The sequence below is a fragment of the Equus asinus genome, chromosome 17, assembly GCF_041296235.1.
Source record: "Equus asinus isolate D_3611 breed Donkey chromosome 17, EquAss-T2T_v2, whole genome shotgun sequence".
Classification (NCBI taxonomy): Eukaryota; Metazoa; Chordata; class Mammalia; order Perissodactyla; family Equidae; genus Equus; species Equus asinus.
This window is the reverse complement of record NC_091806.1, coordinates 43,979,790-43,992,873: the sequence shown is the minus strand read 5'-3', so window position 1 is coordinate 43,992,873 and position 13,084 is coordinate 43,979,790. Positions and strand designations below refer to the sequence as shown.

At 45.5% G+C, this 13,084-nt stretch overlaps 1 protein-coding gene across 2 annotated transcripts in view; it reads right to left on the bottom strand.

Moving 5' to 3' along the window:
• PACS1 (phosphofurin acidic cluster sorting protein 1) overlaps window positions 1–12,977 on the bottom strand; it is a 128,231-nt gene extending 115,254 nt beyond the window's left edge. The window contains exon 1 of one of the 2 annotated variants that reach the window (XM_070488206.1): window positions 12,382–12,977. In XM_070488206.1, the coding sequence (XP_070344307.1) occupies window positions 12,382–12,731 (350 nt within the window). In that variant the 5' untranslated portion in view covers window positions 12,732–12,977. Of the gene's footprint in view, window positions 1–5,007; window positions 5,070–12,381 lie in introns of those variants that run through there. The other variant, XM_070488207.1, reaches the window with a different exon arrangement.
• Window positions 12,978–13,084: the final 107 nt, after the last annotated feature.

Genomic DNA, 13,084 nt, shown 5'->3' with positions numbered 1-13,084 from the left:
TTAATATGAAGGTCAGGGGGCCAGCCCGGTGGCACAGCGGTTAAGTGCGCACATTCCGCTTTGGCAGCCCGGGGTTTGCCGGTTCCAATCCCGGGTGCGGACATGGCACTGCTTGGCAAGCCATGCTGTGGCAGACATCCCACGTATAAAGTAGAGGAAGATGGGCACGGATGTTAGCTCAGGGCCAGTCTTCCTCAGCAAAAAGAGGAGGATTGGCAGCAGATGTTAGCTCAGGGCTAATCTTCCTCAAAAATAAAATATATATATATATATACATATATATGGAGGTCATTACCATGCTGCTTCTCTGGCTCAAAACCCCAATGGCTTCCCATCCCACTCAAGGTCAAAGCCAGAGTCTCGCACTGGCCTCAAGATCTGCTCCCTTTACTTCTCTGATTTGCTCTCCCACTACTCTTCACCTCGTTCACTTGGCTCCAGCCCACAGGCCTGCTGGAGGTTCCCCGGCACTTGCTGTTCCTTCTACCGGCTTGCCTAAACGTGCGTTCCACAAGGATTGTTCCCCTTCTCTGAGGCCTTCTAGATCACCTTATTTATGACTGCGACTCTCTCTGCCCCATTTATCCCCCTCTTCCTACTTTAATTTTCCTCACTGGACATGCCCTGTCATTTGCTCACTCATTTGCTCACTGTCTGCTGCCCATCCTGCCCCTTGAAGGTAACCTCCAGGAGAGCTTGCGTTTTGTCTGTTTCATTGACTGCTCTCTTCTCGGTGAGGTAAAGCCAAACAAGAAAACAAATTCTGAAGCCAAAGCATTTTTGGCATATGGTTTTAGAGAGATTATAGCAACATGCTGACTTTTTTCCTCCAGAGATATTATAAGAATAGGAGGAAATACCTGAACGAGCATCAAACAAAACAAAACAAAACCCAAATAGGGCCATCATCCCAAACAGTCATTTTTCTATCAAATGTTCTCTTAAATGGATTTGAATAAGGTGAAACCTCACCACACTGACACCTGGCATTCACCCGTCAGTGAGGCCGTCTGGACCGAGCCCTCCTGGAACACAGTAAACGTATCACTTGGCCCGAGTCCAAAGCACACCAAACTAATCTTACGCCAGATCTCAGTTTAGGAGATCGTGTCCCATTTCCAGCCCATGTTTTTTTCCCCAGTGAGATGATACTTTCCTTATCCTCCATGAAGAGAAAAGTCAACCAAAAAGATCAATGGGCAACGTTTAATAATATTAGAGCTCTTTATAAATTTTTTCTAAAAAGGAAAGATGGACAGGATTATCTACAAGTAATAAAAACAAAGCGATAATGATATTACATAGCTAATGAACAATTCTTCCCATTAAAGGCAAGGGCGTAAACAATTTACTGCACATTTTGGTGGCAGAGAGGAAATACAATTAAATCCATTAATAGCCACAAGACTTTTTATGTTCCCAGAGGACCTCGGTTTCCAGAGTTGCTTCTTCATTTTCATCCACAGCAAAAATGGAACAGGGCAGAGATGACAGAATGCCGTAGATGACTTTCCACACATTTTAATTATGAGGAGACAATTTCTTAAACAATAGACTGAGATGGATTACACTGTCACATCCCACTGGGTATCAGCTGCAAGGGCCAAACAGAAACCTACTGGTGAAGACAAAGGAAACCGTGAGGAATGCGCGTCAGGACTAGCGCAGGTCCACCGACATTACACCACCATACTCGTGGTTTCACTGACATTACCCAACAATGTGAAGGTAGTGATTTCTATGAATGTTGATGCTCAAACATTTCACAAACATTTTGTTCCTCTTCATAACAAATCAACAAGGCAAAAAAAGGTATCCTCACTTTTAAAAATCAGGAAAAAAACTGGCTTGCCCAGAGGTAATCAAAACAAACTTAACCAAGGACCAGATACAGGGCTCCTTACTAATCCATAATACTCCAACCCAAATGCAAAAGGTGACTTGCATCTCTAACTGTATCCTCAATAGGGTTTTCGACTTCCTAAGACTTTAGAAGATTAAACCCCTATGCTAAACTTACCGGCAATCCCACCTCTCTGGAGCACAACCCGGGCCAAAAGGGAGCAAAATGCTTCTTCCTCACCCCTAAAACACCACTGCTGTGAATCTCACGCTCTCAGAGCGTACCGCCCATTATCCAGCCTCATATTCAGGGCCCATTCATTCTTAACACATTTGATCACCTGGTTCTTCAGCCCATGATATATTAGAAGCAAGAAAGCAGAAATAAGGTATATTGACAGCAAGAGGGAGAAACAAAGACAAAAACTAAAAAAGTAAACACATGAGTTTAAAAGTAGTTACACACCACATACCAATCTCCACTCCCTGATGCTCACCATAAGAATCCCGCTCACCACGATGATCCGCACTTGAGAAGAGGTTAATCTGTGTTTTATATATTCTTAGGGAAGAACCAGAAACATGTAAATATATTTGCAGATTTCTAACCAAAATGGGAAAATAAACTCTTGGTGCTTATTAAAGGGGAAAATTAACATATATACAAAGATCCAATGTTCGTGATCAGCCTTAAATATACTATCAGGTTGCTCCTGTAAAAGTAGAATAGTTTTTCTATAGTTTGAGAAATAAAAAGGAAAGCTTAAGGAGGCAAGAGGAAAATATCAATTCCATTTAAACCCTCATTTTCCTGGGAGTCGCTCAGCTTTTATTGGTGATAAATGGCTGGCTATAAACCGGTTTAGTTGCTCTTCTGGCTGCCAAAGCAGAGCTAAAGAAGTCAGCAGGTAGAATAGGGAAGCTGTCACGTCAAGTTGGCTGAAAACAAAGTTGTGGTTTGCAGGCGGGGCCTGCACCATCTCTTCCGTTCATATAAGCCGGCAGGATGTAGAAACAGGATCCCAACCCGGCCGACGGCTTCAGAGAACCGAAATTACTGTGCTTTGACTTTCTAGTCTATTAAGCTTGGGGTTTGGCAGGAACCGTGTCTAAAGTGAGCCCAAGACCCTGTGATGGTCTCACGGAGGCAGTCAGAGTATCAACAAAGGTGCCCTGATTCTACAGAGAATGCACTTTTTGGAGGGGCGTGGGGGGGAGAGAGACAAATTGGACTGGTGGTAAAGATAGCAACAGCAATAGCTATTTTTAAGTGTTTTCTATGTGCCACATCAGCAATTAATTTGTATTAATCTCATTTAATCCTTATAACAAACGAGGGGCAGGGACAATTATTATGCCCATTTTACAGACGAGAAAATCGAAGCATTAGAGAAGTTAAACGATTTGCCCAAGTCACTCAAAGAGTAAACTAAACTATAGAGTCAGGATTAAAATCCTGGCCCCAGAACTGACACCCAGAGCCACTATGCTTTGAAGCCTCTCACGGTTGATAATTTGGTAACAGAGCAGCATTCTGTAATTCCAACATGACAAAGTATAAAGCACTAAATATTACTTGTCAACTATGAGAACCAGATAGGGCTTGGGGACACCAAGTTTAAACAGAGAAATAGCTCTGGTGTCAGACAATCATGAGTCATGAGACAAATTCCAGCTCCACCGACCTCTAAACTGTGTAGTTTTGTAAAAATGCCTTTACTTCACCAGGCCTCCAGTTCCCTTTCTGGCAAAGGGACCTCAGTACCTGCCTCTGAGGGTTACTGTGGCAGGCAGCAAATGCTCAGTTAGTCAGGTTCAAGTCATTCAGGCATCAGCTCAAAGGCACCTCCCCAGAGGCCTTCTCTGACTCCTTTATCCAAAACAGCGCTTCCTCCAACACTCCCATTCCCTACTTTGCTCTCTTTTTCCTCCTGGCACTACTCACTGCCTGACTATTTATTACAGATCTAATTATTTGTTTATTCTCTGTCTCCCTCCATCAGAATGTATGCTCTAGGAGAGAACGGACTTCGTCAATCTGTTTGCTGCTGTTTCCCCAGGACCTCGGGCAGTGCTTGGCACATAGAAATACTCAATAAATATTTGTTGAATGAAAGAAGTGTGTGTAATAGATTTTCATTCAATAAACATTACAAATAAACAGGCACTGTTCATTTGACAAATGTATTTACTGAGCACCTATACGGTAACCACATAAATGAACAGGATTATTTCAAATGATGATAAGTAGTTGTGAAGATCTGTAAACTCCCAGGATGGAGTTACGGCAGGTGAGGGCAGCTTTCCAAGGTGGCAGGTCAACCGAGACCTGAATGATACCCAGGAGCCAGCCACACGATGATCCGGAGACAGAGCATCCCAGGGAGAAGAAACAGCAAGTACAATAGCCCGAAGGCAGAGGTGACCGTCCTGGGCCCAGCCTGCCCAGAGCCAGTGAGCACAGGGGAAGGGACCACGCATGAAGCGCCTCCTAAGTCATAAAAAGTGTTTTGTCCTAAGTATGATGAAAAGTGATTTGGTTGTGTCTCTAATCTTCACCCACTAGAATATATGCCTCACGAGATCAAGGATTTTGTTTGTGGCACATACCAGCTGGACTATAGGCATGTGCTAAATGAATGCATTGGGAAGACTATGAAGAGGGAAGTACCACGATCTGATTTTCATTTTTAAACTATCACTCTGAATTGCTACTAGTGGTTACCTCCTGGGAGGAGACTGGGGTGGCAGAGGATGGCAGAACTACAAACAGCAGAGTGCAATGTGTTTGACAGGTACCATAAAACAGAGAAACGGGAGGAAAAAGCTACTCTCTGAACCTTGACGCCATTTGGTATTTTTAAACAAGAGGCAGGAAAAGGTCAGTAAGGGGGGATCAAACAAATGACAACTGGTGTCCTAAACCTTCTGTCTTTTCTAAACCACTAAAAAAAAAATAACAAAACTGCTACAAAGAATCTCTATCTCACCTAGGAAAAGAGGAACAAAAGGAGACTCAGAGACAGACACACACACACACACACACACACACAATGTTTTGGAGAACAACTGTAAAGAAAAAAACACCTTCCTATATCTAAGCACAATAACCAGTCTAAATTTCCTCCGGGACAATTAATATGCCAATTATACCCAAAATGTTACCTGGGGAACTCTTGCTCACAATAAGGTTTTGAGAGGCAGACTGTCATTTGGAGGAGTCATGCATTCTACAAAGAGAAGAACACGCATTGTAGTAGGAATCAAGTTTTAAAACATCGCTCCTTTCATATCTACCTATATCTGTATCAGTCACTAAAAAAAACCTACAGAGAAAATTACAGTGTAATTTCTAAGATGCACATCACAGTTCTAAAAATTTTTTGCCAAAATAATCTATGGCTAGTACCTAGTGTCTGTGTTTACAGAACTAAAAGGACTAAAACTGCTGGGAGGATGAACAAAACACAGGTCTATTTGGGAGCTCACAAGGATCATGACTCCCAAAGAGAAAGGAAGAGCAGTATTCAGGGTGAGAAAGATTGGTGAAGCTAGAACTGAACTCAGATATTCTGACCTTTAGTGTATCTTAAAAACTCTAAAAGAATCTACACAAACATTAAATAAATGAACGTGTCATTATCAACACTATATTACCACCTAGGCCTCACCATCCACCCACCACGAGGAAAGCAGCGGTCTAGAACATTCTCCATTCACCACCTTGCTCCCATTAAAAATGAGCAAGCGATTCCAGAACCAAGAAAAGAAGTGAGTGGAGTGACACTTCAGTCCCCCATGTCTTGATCCATTCAATATGTACTTTTCTTACAGCTTCATCATGATATAAAATTCAGAAAGGTCCCTCCTTTGAGGTGTACAATCGAGTAGAGTCAATATGTATTTTTAAATATATATTTTTAAAACAACATTTACTCGCCATTTTTTAATAATAGAAGCTTACTGTAGAAAGTTTAGAATGCATCAAAAAATAAAGACAAAAATTAATATCATACATAATCCTACCATCTAAAACCCGTTTTAAAGATTTTATTTTTCCTTTTTCGCCCCAAAGCCCCCTGGTACACAGTTGTGCATTTTTAGTTGTGGGTCCTTCTAGTTGTGGCATGTGGGATGCCGCCTCAGCATGGCTAGATGAGCGGTGCCTTGTCTGCGCCCAGGATCCGAACCGGCGAAACCCTGGGCCGCCAAAGTGGAGCGCGTGAACTCAATCACTCGGCCACGGGGCCAGCCTCTAAAAACCATTTTAAAGTTAATGCCTCCAGATGGTTTTCCAAATAGATACTGACTAAGACCCCAAACTGCAGGAAACAAATGGGAGGGAGGCACAAGGAAGCAAATTCTGCCCAGCAAGAAGTGAGCAGAGAAGGTAACAACGTTTAAAAGGGAAAAACTAACAAAAGAAAACTAATGGGGCTTTGAAATAGCGAAGAAAACCACATTTTAAAAATAATTTGGAAGAGGACAAAGTATTCAGTTTAATTAAATGAATAAGGAAAACCATAAATATTAATACCAGAAATGCCATACTTAGGCAAATTTCTCTCTAAAACAGTGTTATCTAATAGAACTTTCTGTGGTCCTGGAAATGTTCTAGATCTGCCCTGTCCAATATGGATGCCACTAGCCACACGTGACCAGTGTGACAAGAAATGTGGCTAGTGCAACTAACGAAGAGAATTTTTAATTTTATTCAATTTTAATTAATTTTAATTTAAAAAGCCACATGTGGCTAGTGGCTACTGTCCTGGACAGTACAGCCTTAAATATCTAACAGCTTACGATCTTAAGGCATAACTGAATGTCAAATGGATGTTTTAAGGAACTGTTTTCTAAATTATACAGGCTAAGTAACAATAGTTCATCATTTACTGGCCTTCTCTACTGTGCTACCCAAGTAGAAGCCAGGTACAGGTCTGCCTCCGTGGGTCCCTGAGCTAGGACTACAGCCGTTCTCTGGTTTGTAACAAGGTAAAAAGGGAACACAGGGCCAGCAGGCTTTCTAACCAGACGATTGCCTGTGGACAGCAGTAAGAGGGAAACGCTCGAGTTGGTGCCTGGGCACACATCTTGGTTCTCTACAGCCCTCAGAAGCCATGCTGGCTATTCCTCCAAATAGGCCTAGAGAAGGGAGGGTTCCGCCAGGGCTTGCCAATCTAGAGCCAAACCGCCTCGCTCAACTGCAGCCCAATGGGCCTCTGAAAGACGTTCTAACACCAACTTCAAACTCTGTCTTTTCTCAACGGCCCTTAATAGAGCTCCAAACTGAGGCTGGAAAAAGAGCAACTCCGTCAATCACCCCATGACTACCCCGGACTCCCGGAGTACTCCCAGAACGTGACGCCACTGATGCCAGCCAAGCCGACTCCAAGTTTCAGAGGACCGACCGAGCCTTCAAGTCCAGGCCAAAACAGAACAAGCCTCCAGGGGTGAGGCAGTGAGAAGACAAAGGCCAAACATCTTCCGCCTTGCACCTCCCTCATGCACACTGAGGCACGCACTAACAGTAACAGCGGCAGCTTATTGGCTCAGCTACGAAATTGGAAAACTAGTTTAAAAAGAAATCACATAACCACTAACGTGGCCAAAAGATCTGTAAATCAATACATGTGAAACAGACTCTGTGAAAGTCATTCTCCTTCTGACTTAAGGAATCTGAGCTCCCACAGGGACGATAGATACTATTACCCCGATAGAGAGGAGATTCTCTTACAACACTCACAATGTGAAATTCAAATGTTCTAAGGTACAAATATGCTTTTAAGACTTTTTTTTTTAAAGATTTTATTTTTTCCTTTTTCTCCCCAAAGCCCCCCGGTACATAGTTGTATATTCTTCGTTGTGGTTCCTTCTAGTTGTGGCATGTGGGACGCTGCCTCAGCGTGGTTTGATGAGCAGTGCCATGTCCGCGCCCAGGATTCGAACCAACGAAACTCTGGGCCGCCTGCAGCGGAGTGAGAGAACTTAACCACTCGGCCATGGGGCCAGCCCCTTTAAGACTTTTAATGCTAGGGACAGAACAGAAGTTTCACCAGGTCTCTCTTATTTGATTAATTACATTTACTTTATATCTATCATTTAAGAAGTACTCTCTCCTGTGGGTCTACGGTCCTATTTTATATTTATTTCACCCACATCTTAGAATGGATAGTAAGTAAAAGTATTCCCAGTCAATGGATGAAAAACTAAGGTGTGGGAGAGTTCGCCCTAGCAGGCAATAAGAACACAGAGAAACAGATCCTGGCCTGTCTAGTGCTTTTGTGGTTAGAGGGGCAACTGTCCCCAAGTGTTTTCATGAAAGTGACACTTCTACTGCAGGTGTGTCATGCCAACCTAGCCATGGCCACCTCCTTTGGCTCCAACACTTCAGTCCAATAAGGCTTAACTTCAGTACCCATTTTTTTTTAAATGTGATTGATATCACTGAGTTCCTTCCCTAAGCTCACATACAGACAAGGATATGCAAATGTGCTTTGTACTCAAGACAAATGTGACATAGTTTGTGAGTGATACAGCAGAGCACATGTTGTCTCCTAATAATTAGTTTTGTGCCACTGCGGAAATGTTGCACTCCTACGAAATTTAATAATTTTTCTGCCTCTCCTACTTAAGCAACTCAGAAAGAGAAAAGAACATGAAGGAAAACTTCACATACAAAGACCGAAGACAAGGGAGCAATAATGAGACTATAAAACCCTTCCTTTAACATCAAGCAACGTGCCACCTGGTACCTACAATGGCACCACACCACTATCCAATCCATGGACCGTAGAAGAGGAAGCCACGGAGCATGGAGGAAAAACAATGCCAACTTTTAAAGCTGTGAGTTTCATAAAGGAACTATAATAGACCTACCTGCTTGTAACAGACTCTTAAAAGCCAACCATCTTTGACAGTGATTACCTCTGGGGAGTAAGAAAAGAGATAAGACTGGGGCTTTTTTCCTTTACAATGTTCACCCCTCTGTACTGATTGAATTTCTAATCATGGATATGTATTAATCTTTCTATTTTTAAAAAATGCTGGTAAAAATGGCAATGACTAGAACAATTTAGTTATCTTAAAGCCAATTATAGGTATGCTCTTCATCTATAAAAAGTTAAAAAGGGGCCCGCCCCATGGCCGAGTGGTTAAGTTCTCGTGCTCCGCTTCAGTGGCCCAGGGTTTTGCAGGTTCAGATCCTGGATGCAGGCATGGCACCACTCATCAGGCCATGCTGAGGTGGCGTCCCACATGCCACAACTAGAAGAATCCACTGATACAATAAACAACTATGTACTGGGGGGCTTTGGGGAGGAGAAAAAAACGATTGGCAACAGATGTTAGCTCAGGTGCCAATCTTCAAAAAAAAAAAAGTTAAAAAAAAATACTACAGGGTCACCCAGTGGCGCAGTGGTTAAGTGTCCACGTTCTGCTTTGGTGGCCTGGGGTTCACTGGTTCGGATCCCTCGTGCGGACATGGCACTGCTTGTCAAGCCATGCTGTGGTAGGCATCCCACGTATAAAGTAGAGGAAGATGGGCACGGATGTTAGCTCAGGGCCAGTCTTCCTCAGCAAAAAGAGGAGGATTGGCAGCAAATGTTAGCGCATGGCTAATCTTCCTCAAAAAAAAAATACTACGGATTCTGAGGGAATTTAGTAGATATTAAATAAGAGCAGAGTACATACCTGAGAATATGTATATTTAAATATCTAATAAAGGGAAAGGATTTTTTTTTCAAAAGCAATTATATTTCTATCGGAATCAAGAAAAGGAGTGTGACTTTCCTATCACGCAACTTTCAATTCTCTGCACTAGGTAGAAGATCACATTTTCACAAGACTGAATCCCACGACATTTTAAGTATCTCTAACCTTAGATTCAAAATAAGGTTTACATTTCTTAAATACATATATGTCATATGTTTGTGTCTCATTTGAGTTACACAAGACAAAATGTTAATTCTAGACTATGTACAGAGTGCTGTATACAGAGTGCACGTTGCCAATATAGTCTAAACATGAACAACACCAAGGAGACCTCAAATCAACCGGATGACTCTAATAATTGGAAGGGCCAATAGCGGGCCATTTTCTCCCCACAGGGTGTTATTTTCCATCCTGCAGATAAAACAGCATGCTCCAAAGAACACAAGTGTTCCACAAGGAGCTGGGAGGTACAAGGTTGACGGCTGAAAAACAAAGTCAGAGCAGGACAGCTGACAATCTCAAGGACTGGTCAGTAGACACGACATAACTGCATGCTCCCTGCGGATGAAAACAACCAGCCAGCCTAAGCCTCTCATGCCAAGTAAGCATAATTCCTGATTTGATCAGGATGCCTGGCTGTTTCTTGGGCTAACAATTTATTATGTGGACTTTTCAGTGACCAATAGGGGCAGACCAAAAATCAACAGCAATCAGTGATTTTAATTTATTCCCCTCTGTTACCCAGTGGCTTCTTGCCAGTAGGCTCATGCCTTTTCAATCTAACAAGCTAGAGGGCAGCTGTCCAAATGTCAACAGTCCAACGCAGTGATGGATGTGCAGGAAGGACAGGCAAGCACGCTTTACTAACACTGGCCCATGCAGGAAGGGACACAGAGCTTTATGTCTGAAAGTGGGAGACTGGAGTCCTTCAGCTACAGCTGGGCCTAGATAGAAAGAGAAAGAGAGGCCTGCTTAGGACCAAGAGAGCAACGCCATCACATACTCGGCTCCTACTCAAGTCTGGTGTTGTGCTAGGGTGCTGGCCAAACCAAACCAAACTAACGTGGCTCCTGATTACCCTAAAGAAAGGAGAGAGAGAAAGAAAGTCTAAGTCAGTGAAGTGAATGCCGAAACACAAAGGACATGGAGAGCAGAGAGGGCCTACTGGAAAACAATCAAGCACTATCTAAAAAAGTTCCAGATGTATACCCTGTGAACAGCAATTCCACCTCTACATATAAAGACGTCCTAAAGAAACTTGCAAGGAGCACCAGGAGTCCCAGACAAAAATATTTACTGTTCATGCTCACAACCAGGAAACAAGCCAAAGCTCATGAAAAGGAGAATTATGATATATTCATACGATGAAATTCTATCCATTAGTGAAAATATTGCAACTAGAGCTACCATACAACATTGATTATTCTCACAAACTTAATGTTGAGTTAAAAAAAACACACTAAAATAGGTCACAGAATACATACAGTATGATAGCATTTATATAAACTTCAAAAAATCCCAAACTAAAAAATATTGTTTAGAGATGCACATATGTAGTAAAGCTATTTTTAAAAGATAAGAGAAATGATAAACAGACAATTCAGAATAGTGTTTACCTTTGTAAGGGGAAGAAAGGGATGTGGTCAGGAAGGAGCATCCTGAAGGCTGTGACATAACTGGTAACGCTCTATTTCTCAAACTAAGTCAAGTATACAAATCTACTTCTCGTGGCACTTTTAATATCCTATCTAGGAGATATATATACATAAAACTTTCTATGCATGAAATAATTCAAAGCGAAGACAGGAAAAAAGAAAAATAGAGTTGAAGGTGGAACCAGACAATGCTCCCTAACCCCGATTTACAGATCCTTCTGCCCAAGGCTGGGCTAACAAGAGGAAGGAGTGAGCCCAAGACTCCAAGCCAACAGAATCAATTCAGTTTAGAGGTGACAAAAAGATCACCTCCGGGCACTTCTCTGGGCTTACTGGGTAAAACCAGCTCCACAGCGTCTATTCAAAGGGTGAACTGTAAGACACTGCACAGCGTCCCCTAAGAGTTGGAGAAAGACTGTCTTACCAATACAGAAACAGGAAATATGCCAAACTCAGGCATATTTTACCAATGGAAGGAAAGTCCCCAGATGGTTCCAACAGACAGAGGAATGGACTGAATTTTGAAACAAGGCAGTAATTTTATGGAGCCCTGCAGGAAAGAGAGAATGAGAAATATTCCTGAAGCCACACTGAATAGGACTTTTACAAGAGCGTGGAGACCAGGACAGAACGCGTGTCATTTGAAGTACGAATGAACATGTGTATGGAAGACTAACTAGCAGCCCCAAGGGTTACTATCCGGGCTTTACCTGGCAGAAGGTGACAACCGAGTTTGGCACATGCCGAGTGTATTGGGAAACAATATCAAGAGCGATCTATACCACATCTATGTAACATATGTACAGCCCACGGGCGCCGGCGAGGCAGGGAAAGTCTGTGACTCACGCGGGGAAACTGACCGTCAGGAAGGCCGGATTCGGTCAGATCAACGGAGAAGGCCCAGGGCTGGGAGCCCAGGAGGCCCCGATCGGGGAGGGGAAGAGGGTGGTCCCGGCCGGAGGCAGAAGGTGGGGCTGCAGGAGAGGGCGGGGTCCCCGCAGGAGGAGTCCTGGGAGGCCAGGCAGGAGTCAGGCGGCGGGGGCGAGGGGGACCTAAAGTGGGGGGCGCCCCCTTGGACGATGGGACCGGGAGGAATTCGGGAACACGGGGGCCTACCACCGACCCGGCCCGGCAGCCCCGAGGGCCCGGTCCCCTGCCGCCCCCCCCCGCTCACCTGGGCACGCAGCTGGACGAGCTCCGGTCCACCTCCCAGGTGGCGTACAGGTTCATCTGCACGGGGGCGGGGGTGCGGCCTGGCCCCGGGCCGCCGGGAGGCGCGGAGCCCGAGGCCACCGCGACGGCCATGGAGGTGGAGGTGGACGAGGACGAGGAGGAGGCGGCCGCCGCCGAGGTGGACGAGGACGACGAGGTGGCCTGGGCCAGCTTGGGGGGCGTCGGCTGCTGCGGCGCCGGCTGCTGCGACGGCGCCGGCTGCTGCGGGGACTGGGCGACCCCGGAGCCCCGCTGGCCGCTGCCGCCCCCGGCGCCTCCGGGACCACCGCCCGCCCCTCCGCGTTCCGCCATGGCCCGGCCGGGGTGGGGGAGCGGGGCTGCGGGGATCGCCGCGACGCCGAGCAGACGCCCAGCCTTCTCCCGCGGCGGCAGCGGGGGCTCGGCTCGTCTCCTCAGCCCGCCCGCCCGAGCGCGCGAGCGAGCGAGCGAGAGGCTGCACGCACGCGCGGGGCCTCCCGGCGCGCGGTCCTCGCGCTCGCCCGCCGCTGCCTGTTGCGGCTCGCGCCGCCGAGACACTGGGTGGGCGTGTCCGGGGAGGGGGCGGGGAGCCCCGGCTCGCGCCCGCCCCACCCAGCCCCGAGGGGCGGGGCCCCGGCTCGCGCTCGCGCCCCGGGCGCCTGTGGGCGCGCGCCCGCCGCTCCTCG